Source organism: Larus michahellis, chromosome 10, assembly GCF_964199755.1.
Source record: "Larus michahellis chromosome 10, bLarMic1.1, whole genome shotgun sequence".
In the NCBI taxonomy this organism is placed as follows: domain Eukaryota; kingdom Metazoa; phylum Chordata; class Aves; order Charadriiformes; family Laridae; genus Larus; species Larus michahellis.
Window position 1 is genome coordinate 15,405,792 of NC_133905.1, and position 12,177 is coordinate 15,417,968.

Below are 12,177 nucleotides of genomic sequence, written 5' to 3' on the forward strand. Positions count from 1 at the left end.
AGGGCCAGGTCCGCTTGCAGAGCCAGAACTACGTGATTTAGACAGAGTAGTTACTCCAACCTTCATTCCCCTAGTAAGACTTCAGAGGAGATGAAACATCCTAAAAATGTGGACACGAGAATTTAATGTCTGTCCGCTTACCATTTACCCAGCTCTGCTTCCCAGGTGTGGCGGTGATGGTTGCAATACCAACGCTCCCTTTCATACAGTACAACGGGCTTTCGTGTATTTTTCTCTTCATTGCAGTGTATGAATATCAGCAAAATTTCCTTGCCTCATATGTTTTACTGTAATTTTATTAGTTTCATTAACAAACATTCACCTGCAACCAGCCCAGAGGCACCAGAGCAGATCACTTACAGCAGCTAACATTACAGCAACCTAATGTTATTTCCCCTTCATAAACCTTGCTAATGTACTTACCGGGAGGTCTTACTGCTCTGCCCTAGCTCTGTAGAAGGTAGAGATCTGAGATTTAGCCAGGAGCCGAAAGTTAGACCTCCAAATCCATATTTAGAACAAATTTAGGGAAGTACTGAAAAACTACAGCCAGGGCTGTCGCCGCCTGGGAAGAGGGGTTTGTGCAAGCTTCACGTCCTCGCTGGGCAGCACGGGGAGGCGTTCCCTGCTGAGATCTACCAATAAACATTTTTATTAATAAACTTAACAAAACCCACGCATAGCCAATAGGACCCAAGAGATTTAAAGGTAGGAACACAGATGGTATTTCATTATCGAGCTTGGTCACTTGTGCCAAGGATGTTTTTCTTTCCTGTATAAATCATCTTAGAAACAGCAAGGTGAATATGAGGAGATTTTAATTTCTTTCCTTGAAGTAAGTGGTGTTAACTACATCCAGGAGCTAATTTTGAGATGAGTGATCGGGAGGACTGGGAAGTTCTGCTTTCCTTGTTTTGGAAGGTTAATTATAAAGGACAAAGCTCCTGTAGAAGTAGTCCAGCATTCATATAGTGTATTGCACTTGGGCCATTTTGGTACTGAGAAGCAGCTCATACATGGGCATCTCTAGACAGTTGTTGCATATAAAGATGCTGAATGGTCATCTATCATTTTAAGAGCTGAGAAATAATTTATGAGAAACTGGGAGTCCAGATAATGTTGACTACTGTCCAGCTCCAAGAATTGGCTTGGACCAACTTGGGTTTCCTTAGTTGTGTTTCCTTGGTCAGGCTTTTAAAAGATGACTTTTTTTCCTCCATTAGTGATTGATTTACAAGGCCTTATGGTGTTTTTCTTTACTTGTATACGTGAAACTCGTGTCCAGCACAGGGACTGAAGTACTGCTTTGCTTTTTAGCATGGGAAGAAGAACGGTGGTAAAACTGAGATAGCTTTGAATATTTTTAATTTCTCTTGGCTACCTGGGTGTAGGCATTTTCCTTGGGAGAAGAACCAATTCCTTTTAAGGTTCATTATCCAGGGGCAGAGTTTAGTTTTTTCTTGTCGTATTCGTTGTGCATAACTGCACGTGTGTTTGTGTGCCCAGGCTCCATGTTCAGCTGTGCCCCTCCTGGGGTTCGTTCCTCAGGCTATGGAAAGATGCTCTGAAACCAGTTTCTTCTTGTATTCTATAAAAGTGAATTCCCAGAATTGCTGTGGATTGCTTGAGTCTTCCCAGGGGTGGAGGATAAACAACCTTCATATAACTCGCCAAACAGATGGGGATAGCCTGAAAAATGCAGAGGGATGGAGGAATGGAAGAAGCAACGAGAGAGGCTTTGGCTGCTCTGGGTGGTGTGTTCCTGGTGATAAAGCCTGGGAGCTCCCGGGACACCGGTGCCGGTGCCTACGTGGTCTTCACCCATCATGTCGTAGAGGGCAGGGACAGAGGAACGCGCTGCTGGGCTTGTGTCAGCTGTCTCGGTTTTAGCCTTGATCTTAACCTGCCCTTCCCTGAGTCACCGGTGCAGCCATGCGGCTCCCTCTCATGAAGATTAGGACTTGGAAAGCAATATTCAGTCTATGCTTAAAATCCTGTTGTCCCAGTCTTCTACCTAAATTTGTAGTAAAAGCAGAGCAGTGGGAGTGCTTTGTCCAAACTGTGTGCCAGAGGGGAAAAATGCTGCCCCTTTTCAAGCATCCTGAGCCCATGAGCTTGAGATCCTCTTTGCATGTAATAAATCCCCTTGTCACCGTGCAGCTGCAATCGTCCTGTCTGTCCCTGCTTTTGGAGCCTTTTCTTCCTCGCAGAGGTAATGACAGTCATGCAGGAAGAGCTCAAGCAACGCTTTAATGAAGAGAGACTGGATTTGTACTAGAAGCTCAGTATGAATTTTGATATAGTCACACTACCTTGAGAACAAAAAGGCCCAAACCTTGGAAAACTTAAAACATCAAGTGCTCATGCAGTGAGATGCTGAAAATCTCCAAGTGCAGAGATTGTATTTTTGCCAGTGAAAAAGCTAAAGATTCTGTTCATACGAGCCCTCCAGGTACTCAAACTGCAGTAAGTGTGAACTGAATAGTAAAGAAACACCTTAGCTGGCACCCTGTCCTTCTCCTATTAATTCATTTCCCATCTTGTGGCGATTAGGAGATCGAAATCCTACAAATTCAGTTGGATTGTGTCTTTTTTTGAATGCATCCTGCAGGTGAAAGGGTGTCATGTACTCTCTGTGTCTGTGTGGTGAGAAGGCAGCTTATTTGTTGGGAACTGAAGGTGAATTAAATTGTCATAGCCTCCGAATGAGCAAGAAGCTGCAGTCTGGAGGCTAATGCTCAGTTTCTGAAGTGCTTGCTGGGGCTGAGCAAAATTCTTGTAAATCTTAACAGAAGGAAAATAAATCTGAAATTATCAAAAAACAACTAAACAACCATATGTTTTAATAATTAGAAGATCAAGAAGTCAAGTAAGAAATATGATTGGTTTTGCAAATACCGTTTCTTCTCTGTAATGGCACTTTCATACATTATTTTTTATTATTTTCATAAGTGTACAAAGGAATTTGAATTGCAAGTGGAGACTGAAATGCTGTAGCAATTTGAAACAGGGCTACCAGGTCCCCACAGACCGATGGTACGAAAAGAGCACCAAAGCATGCGCCAGAGCCCTCGCAAAGGTTAGAGGGGTCTTGCACTTACTAAGCAGATCCTTGGCCGGGTGTCCAATTACTCCAACTTCAAAGTCGGGAAACGCGATGCTTCTGCTTGACTTAGGACCCAAGATTATCAGTTCTTTGCATTTCTATAGACATTCGCCTTCCCTACAAATCCCTGACTTTTCCCAGCTTTTTTTCTGTATTATTTTAACTCACAAATGGTGATGTACCTGAAAATAGCAACAGGCGAGTTTACTCCTGACTATCAAGTATCCATATCCACGCGTGAGGTCGGTGTCCCAAGGGACTGTACTTTTACAGGTCTCTGGAGGTGACCCAGCAGACAATGGTGTATCGTGCCGTGGAGTCTGCAGCCCCGTAGCATCCAAGTGCATCCACTGCACTTAAGGATTATTTTAAATGTCTTTGTTTAAAACTGTCTGCGTGCAGCTACGGAAAGCAATAATTAGCATTAACCTACAAAAAGTTTTCTTGCTCCAGCAAACACAGAAATGGCGCATTTTGGAGGGACACTTCCTGATACATTCTCAATTTAGGACCTCTTGGATCCATAACAGCATGTATCCTTCTTGTTGGCCTTCCGCTTATCGACCCTGTTGCCCACAGCTGCCCCAGTGCATGGGGTCCTGCCAGCGCTGTCTGCAGGCAGGTGGGCAACCTGCTCTGGGTGCCCAGCCAGGGATGGAGAGATGTGGCTTTACTCCGTGCACTGTGGTGGGGTGGCTGTGTCTTAGCCAGGATGGCTCCGGGCAACGTTCCCGTTGGCCCATGGAGGTGACTGTAGAGTGGCTCTCGTCAGCTTCCCCTCAGCCTGCAGCAGAGTTTGTCTTGGCACTGTTGACATTGGCATGGCCATGATGATGGCCTCTGCTCCCGGTCTGCCTCCTGACCTGAAGACGTGGACACTTCTTCGTGTCCATGCTGGGGTTTTGTCAGGATACAGGGAATCCATAAATATCTGTGTTGCATTTTGGGCGCCTCACTTGAGCCCTTTGAATTGTACTTTTTTGTCAGCTCTGACAAAACCAAGTTTAACTAATAAGATACAGCCTTTTAAGAGTCGTGATTAGCTAAATCCCATTTACCAGTTGTGCTGACTTTCCAAAGGAGCCTAGGAATTACAGCCATTTCTTCTTATTCACTTAAAGTGTTTTCACTGTAAATGTATTCTGGCTACATTAATCTGTAACAACAATTAAGTATCTGCCTAGTGCTCATAAGAAACCAGCAAGGGGAGATTTCAGTGGAAGATTTTCTGTACCAGACTTTGAACTGAATCTGTATCTGATCTCTGAGGATTGTAGGATAGACAGGAAACAATTTACCAGGGCTCGAATGGAAACTATGCTAATTCACTCCTTCAGATCTTTTTTTCACTCACTGGAATTCAATGAAGAATGGGAATCATGAAGAAAACCATAATCTTAAAGTTCAATGCTACAACAGGAGAGATTTTTCATTGCTTTAGGGAAAAAAAAGTTATGCAGGAGGAAGCTTTGAATATAGATATGCTGGAGTATTGTCATAATCTTCAATCTTGACACAATATTACTCTACCCCACTGAAACCTATTTTAATATGTCTTGAAATAAATGTCACCCTTGAATTTTTTGCCTAGAGATCTGAGGAAATGCAACGCTGCTTTGAATTCTCATCTAAGAAAGGGTTCGCATCTAATGCTGTGGTAATTAAAATGCAGATGTTCTGGTGAGAACTTGCCTGAGGATGAGGAATGGTCTGTCCCATGGCTCAGCTATGGGCGCACCTCCAGGGTGCAGGCTGGCTTTGCCCAGCACCAGGCACAGAGGGGGGGTTGTGGGGGTACCCTTGCCTTGTTGCCTGACCTCACTTCTTTACCCCTGTTAGTCACCTTGGCATATGGCAAATAAAGTCCATTCAGGATCCTGATCCGTTCCTGACTGAGATACTTTTCAGCCTGTGTCATAGAATCTAAATAAGGGAGTAGACAAGGAACAGTCTTCCTATAGCTTAGTCTGTTCTTTTCCATCCCAACTGCATGCTGATTACGGGAATAAGAACATATTGTGGAGGAGGAAGCTATTTCTGGATGCTAGTCAAGATTCACTAGACCTGGGCTGACTTCTGACAGCAGTATCTCTCAGAAGCAGATGGAACACTTTCTGGGGGAAAAAAAAATCATTTAGAGGCTCCATTCACAGGAGTGATATTCACTAAAGAACTCCCCGAGGAAAGAGAGATGGGAGGGAGGCTGGAGGGCAGAAGAAAAGCCTTCTGATATTCCTTGCTTTGTGCAAAGCTAGAATGAAGTAAGGTTGATCTAGTTTTGCTTTGTTTTATTTTTAGTCAGTGGGTTTGGGCAGTGATAATTAATCACTGGAAGAGGCCTGGAATTATACCACTGTGTCCTGAAGTATCTGTTTTATATGGCTGGGGTGACAGATGACCTTTGCCTGAAGTGCATTGCCAGTCCAAAAGCTCTCAACCGTGACTAAATAAAATAGATATTTTTACAGTGATTTGGCTTTTGTTGGTTGTTTGCTTGGATTTTGTCTTGTTTTCTTCCCCCAGGCAGTGCTGGCACTCCAGTGATGTTCAACAAAAACGGTGATGCACCAGGGCGCTACGACATCTTCCAGTATCACACCACCAACACCAGCACGCCGGGCTACCGCCTCATCGGCCAGTGGACAGATGACCTCCAGCTCAACGTGAGTCTACTTTATTCTTTGCTTGCACTTTTCTGCCAGGTATGGTTACTAATATTTTTATTTTTCATCCTGCAAAAATTAATAGGGATCTTTATTATTTCTTGCAGCTACATAACGCATTTTTTTTTTTTTTTGCACGTTATCATCTTCTGCTCTGTCCTGCAACCTTTTCTCTGTACCCTGAGTACCAGAGCTCCTCAGACTAATAGAGGCATTAGGTGATCATGCAAGTTTTATTACTTTTGTGTGTCTGAAGTCCCTAGTTGCCAACTTGGAAAACGAAGCAGTAATGTGTTGTGGTTTGAAACCAATGGGCTTTCATTTGCAGATGCTCTTCAGCTTTTCTGGTTATATTCTTCAGTTTTTCTGGGTTTAGGAAAGCTGAAACTAAATGTTTTTTGAGTGACTCACTTTTCCGTTGTTACTTTTAAGCACGTAGCAAAGATATCCATATGAATGAGATGGCCTTTTTGCAGTGATGCCTAAAGAAAAACAAGCATGTAAGAGCAGGTGATCAAAGACCCCCAAGATACTTTGATGTTTCCCAGATTAAAAAAAAACATGACTGGTGGCTGAGAAAGCTGGAGACTCTTGTGTCAGCTTTGTCCGTACGAGGATGGTCTGTGACAGGTCTCTGGCTTCCTGCTTGACTTTATGCAAGCTGCTTGAGCCTCAAATACATGGAGAAATAGGGCTGCTGTAACCTTATAGTTATTTGACTCCTTGTCAAATAGTTATTAAAGCACAAAGACAGTGTTTTCATGTTTTCAGTTCAGTATGACTGCTCTTCAGCCACAGAGCCTGAATAAAATCAAGGTATTCCTGAAGTGAAATGCCAGTTGCTACAAAAGGGTTTTCTTCTCTTGGTCAAGGTTCCCGACGGAGGTTATACCAGCTCCCTGTCCTCATGTTGTCCCTCCTTGGTGTGGTACGGCTCCTTCCCTGCCTCTGCTGCTGCATTTCCTTTGAAAATAGTGTGCAGGGTGAAAGGGATGGCCGTGTGAGCGTGGTCCAGTCCTGACACACACTCCAGAGGAGGCCAGGACATACCTGGCACTTGACGTGTGGTCACAGCAGCTGTGGCTCGTGCCTCGGGTCTCTGCGTGTGGACCCGGCATGATGACTGCTGCACTTGGGTAACTGCAGGGAGATCCCAGCTGCCGTTGCACCTCTGCAGCCGGGCGGCAAGCCATGGGCTACTGAGGTAGATCAAAGCACCATCATTTGGAGCGTAACCAAATGCAGGACCTTTTCTCTTTCTATTTATAATGTTTTCATGTCTTTTGTTAAATGAGTAATTAATGTGGATTACCAACGGTTCAGTCTCTGGGACTGACCACAATATTTTGCTCTTCTTGAACTTTGGGGCTTGTTTTGATTTGCTCTATGCTCCTTCAGTGGTTTTCAACTTTTGATGTTCTATTTAAGGAAAACTATATTAACTTGCAATTTACAGTTCTTTTAGCAAAAATATTAATATTTTATTAAGTAAATCCTTCTTTATATAAACTACACATCCTGATTCATTAAAATTTAAAGCTAAATTAATGGAGCTTGATTTCTATTCCTGTTGTTGTGTTAAATGTTTCCATAAAAAGCACACGTTCCTCACCCTCGTATCCTCCCAGCTACAGGGTTGTGTCAGTAGCTGAGATTCGCTCATAACTTCCCTTCTACTCACTTACAGGTCCTGGTTTCTCACACAGGATTAGCATTGCTGTGATAGTTCCTTATAGTAGATGGTACTGTATTTCCTTACAGTAATAAAGAAATTTGTAGAGTTTAGAGAAGTCAAGGATACTCTAAAATAACCAACTGAAATAATAGCTACTATTAAAAACATCCCAGGAAAAACTGCCAAAGGCTACAATTTTTCTTCAGTAATTATTGTGGAGATAACACTTCAGTGTATATTTCCCAAATTCTTATTTCTTTAATACCAACACGAGAGGGGAAACAAAAGAAAGGATGTTTGGTGAGAGTGCTACTTTGCATTTAGAAAGGGCTGAAGCGATGCTTTGTGTTCCGAGAGACTTGTCATCTTGGGCAGCCTGGTTTAGTTCCACGTGTCTGAATTTCCTCAGCTACAAAAGAGAAAAGTGGTTTTGCCCTATTATGCAGGCCTTGATGGTAAGGACACTCCAGATCTCAAAGGCGGTAGGTAAATAAGCGATGAAGACCATCATAGGTGAGTAAAAGTTTTCTTCTTTATCATTGTCCTCATTCAAAGCAGCAGCAAGAACACTTTGCCATGTTATTTCCCCGGAAGAAGGGCTGCTGTTCAGTCCGTCGTCACTCCCATCTACAATGGTATCTGTCACCTCCCCATTCTCACAGTATTTTCAGTGAGAGGCAGAAGTGGCACAGGGCAGATTAATCTTGATAGCTGTACCATATTTTTTCATGTAAAATTACCGAAGAACTACTTTTTACATTTCTCTTTCTATTGCATAAGACAGTAGGTACACTAACGACGTCTTTAACAACGTATTTGCAAGTCTGAAAATATGCTGTATCAGTTTGTTTTCTTTTTGTTGTCAGGAGTTTATAAACCTGGTTTTACAAAATGTCTGCAACCATCTGTGTATTTCTTTCAGTGCTGAGAGCTTCTCCACATCTTTGTGTCACCTTTTTGCTTTCTTACGTCTGGCAGGAACGCTCAGTAAAGGCAGATGCCTGCTCCCGACACGCGCCGGAGCCAGGCTCTGCTCTCCCTTCCGCAAGTTGGTACATGAAGTGTCTCCTCTGAGTGCGGTTGACTCACCCTGGATTTACATTTTGGTATCTGAGGTCAGAATTTGGTTGGTAACCAAGAAAATATTTTATGACTCTTCACTGCAGCAAACTTGGGATGTAATGTAGTTTTTACGTAAGGACAGTGCAATCACTAAATTTTCTTTTGCTTGCTTGGTGTCAGGCACCCTAGCGCAGCTTCCCCTAGTACTCAATGCATGCTTTAGTAACAATTTTGGCTGTATTTCACAGATATCTACGCAAGGATAAAATGAGCAGATGTCTAATTTTAAATGGCTTGGCCAGTGTTCCATGAAAAACTGTTGCAGTCCTTTGTTCTCCCCGCAGTGAAGTTGTGATTACAAGACGCCCACCCACCTCCCATGCGAGGTCATGGAAGAGCACCTCCTGCCTCTCGCTCTTTCATGAAGATCATGTCAAGCTCTGTCAGCCCCTTGTCGGCCCCCTGCATGCAGATTTAGCAGACAATATTTATAGTTTGCGTCCTCCTGCAGTTTGAAATGCTTTGCCCTGAATTTTAGGATCAGAAATTTGGCCAGCTGCATCCCCATTGCAGTCCAGTATCGCGACCCCCACAGCCTGTGGAATAGCAAAGGTACAGCTAATGCAATTAGACAATAAGTCTGTGGACCACAGAAATATTAGCATCTGAAACCAGGATTGTGTTTTACTGTGCTGGTGTTGAGGGTACACTCATGTATTACACAGCAGTTGCATCATTATGAGGAGGACTATTTTGACTGTATTTAGCCTTAATGATGTGTTTCAAAAGCAAAAAGGGCTGGTGGTGGAAAGGAGGAAAACTACCGTGGGGAAAAGGAGGTGTGTGAAGTACCAAATGGTTTTTCGTTGTTTTGCTTTTCAAATGGGTAACTCTTTTTTAACTTTAGCAATATCTAGATCTCTCATGCTTGTGCTGTTCACAGTGAGGATGAGTGTGGGTGAAGCATGAAGGCAGAGTGGCCAGGAGACACAGGTTCTGCTTTCATGTCTTATGTTTCACTTTGCATTTTAGAAAGATACTCTCTGTGCTCTGTGTTACCCCATGCATACCCTGAATCCAATAACAATAGACGTCTTCCTGACAAGTGTGCCTTTGTTAGTCTCCATAAAGCACCCTGAGGTCGCTCAACAGGAGGCACTGTAGGAACGCAAGGAACTGGCCCGCCAGCTCTGATACCTGGCTGCCTTCTATGAGAGCAACTTCCAATGCTTCGAAGTGCCTGAAAAACAGAAATCTCTCTGCATCTCTCCTGGAGGAACTGATGTGCCTGAAGGAGAAAGAAATGGATCACTCCTAGAGGAACTGTAGGTTCTCATGGGAAATTTGGTGATATTGCTTCTCTTTCGCTATATAGAGTTAACTCAGCAGCTCCTAGGTTTATTATGTGTTCACATCCCAACCTCTGCAAGCGTCCCTGAACTGTCAAAACCCAAAAATAAAGAAAACAATCCCTGTGAAATTGTTGGATCTTATTTTTTTCAGGGATTTGTCTTCTGCATACCCTGTCACAGCAGCATTCTCCATCATGTTCCCTGTGACTCCTTCCTATAGTTATCTCCACAACTTCCCTGCAGTGCCTGAACTCCCTCCCAAACCCCTATAGCATTTGCTTTGCAAGCATCAGCCTGTAGCGTGGTTGTCTTTGAATTACACGTAAGCCCACTGGTTGGCTGGCCGAACCAAAAGGGTGAGAGAGACGCTTGCTGTTGGTGGATCTTTCTTCTAACTGTCCACTGCGTTTTACCAATCCTGCAGACACATCCCTCAGAAATCTCTGCTTGTTGCAACTGTGCTTCAAATCAGGCAGCGAGTTCAAAAGTTACTAGGAAGGAAGCTGGCACCGACAGATGGGTGAGCAGACAGAACGGGCATATGTTCCACTTCCTTCAATTTTTCTTCTAAAACGATAGCAAAATTTAGAAATTTCTAACAGTTGTGCAGAACTAAAAGTAACGTAAAGCTAGACTTGCTGTTAATATTTTTTGTTAAAAATGGAGTTTATGCAAAAGCGTTGCCCGGTAAGTAGACTGCTATTGGATTTGGCCAAGTGGGCATACCAGTTCAATCTCTTGTATTGCTGAAGTGAGCAGCAGGCTTGCATTTGACCAAAAAGCCAGAGTTTTGGCCTTTTCTTCCATCTCAACCCTGTTTTCTTATTTCATGCAGACAAGCTTTTGGGGGTCGTTAAAAGGCTGAACTCGTTTAAAGTTTTCCGTTTGAGTGGCTGAGTCCTGGTTTGGCAGTGTCGGTGCTGGTGAGGTGAGGTGTGAGCGGGTTGGAGAGATGTGTCCGGGCTCTTGCTCGGGGACACGGGCTGCTCTCTCTCATCTAGCAACAAATGAGTTGTTTGGGGTATCGAGATCCCACATGAGGGACTGGAGGTCGTGACTGAATTCCGAGAAGGAAGCTCTCCATGGGGGAAGTCCTCCCGCCTCCATTGTGTGGTGGAGCACCCAGATGAGGTTTGGTGTTCGTCTTGTACCATCCCTCTGCAACTCACAATGTGATGGTGGACATGAACGCCCTGTTTCACCTTCACCTTGGTGAGTAGTGAAATGGTTACAGGAGACCTGTTTATTTGCCAATAGAGAGGGTTAACTTCCTAGAGCAAGCTCCTGTTTTGGGCTGGGTTTTTTTTCAGCTTGATTGTCTAATTAATGCTGTACTTCCAGCCTATTAGTGTCCGCATAGGGTGCATCATGTTTTGTTAATTGCATCGGCATCTCTGGCTTGTCAAGTGCACTCTTCCAGCTCGGTGTTATGGCTCGTAAAGGTGCCACTGGGCACTCAGTGCTGATCCGACGCTGCAGCACATTTTCAGGATGGCTGAAGAAGGTGTGTCCTCGGCTGATAAAGAGCAATGGTGGAAAACACGATGTCCTGTCCACTGTTACACTGTAGAGATTTCAAGGAGCTCTCACTCGAAACACATTCCACTTCCAAAGCATCAGGCAGGGTTAACTGTGAGCTCCGGATAAAATTAAAACATTCCTCTAAGTAATTTGTTTACAAACAGAAACAAATACATATTAAAGATGCCTAAGCGTACTGTGTGGAGAGATAAACAAAAAAAATCCGTATTGTTTTATAGATGTGCCCTTGAATTGTAAATGGTCTAGTGGCATGAAGCAGGGTACAGCTTGAAACATGACTGCCGGTTAAATGGAGTCTTTTGCATGCAGCGCCGGGAAGGCTGGCTGCTTAGCGGTCCCTTATGCTTTTATTAATTTCCTCCAGCCGTAAGTGATATATTGCTGCAATCTTTCTAAACAAGTGCTTAGAAGATTAATAGTATTGATAATTATCAATAAGGTTCCATAAACACGTACGTTACATAGATCTAACTCCCCTTATAAATCCTGCCTCATGTTATACGGCGCGAAGGAGATTGCTGTGTACTTATTAATAACTCCCTCCTCCTCAGGGAAATAGCTATATTATGTTGTTTTCTTCACTGTAGGTTCGGGCCAGTGTTTTAAAGGAGCGTGAAAAATGGAATAAAAGTCTCGCTTTAAAGAAAGTAACGTTCCTGTAGCTCCGAGTCTCTGGTCTGGGAGCAAACAGAGCACGAATGGCTCTTGGTGAGCTCTGGCCCCCGGAGGATGGGGACCCATCGCAGACCCTGATGGCAGGTGGGGACAGTTTCAAAG

At 43.7% G+C, this 12,177-nt stretch overlaps 1 protein-coding gene across 7 annotated transcripts in view; it reads left to right on the plus strand.

Annotated features, from left to right (window-relative positions):
- Positions 1 to 12,177, plus strand: part of GRM7 (glutamate metabotropic receptor 7) — a 304,695-nt gene that overhangs the window by 202,006 nt on the left and 90,512 nt on the right. For 5 of the 7 annotated variants that reach the window (XR_012589416.1, XM_074603377.1, XM_074603378.1 and 2 more), the window contains exon 7: positions 5,630 to 5,769. Coding sequence is in view for 6 of the 7 variants with exons in the window: in XM_074603377.1 (XP_074459478.1) it covers positions 5,630 to 5,769 (140 nt within the window). In the remaining variant the exon portion in view is untranslated. Of the gene's footprint in view, positions 1 to 5,629; positions 5,770 to 6,641; positions 7,078 to 8,422; positions 9,959 to 12,177 lie in introns of those variants that run through there. The other 2 variants (XM_074603382.1, XM_074603381.1) reach the window with 2 other exon arrangements.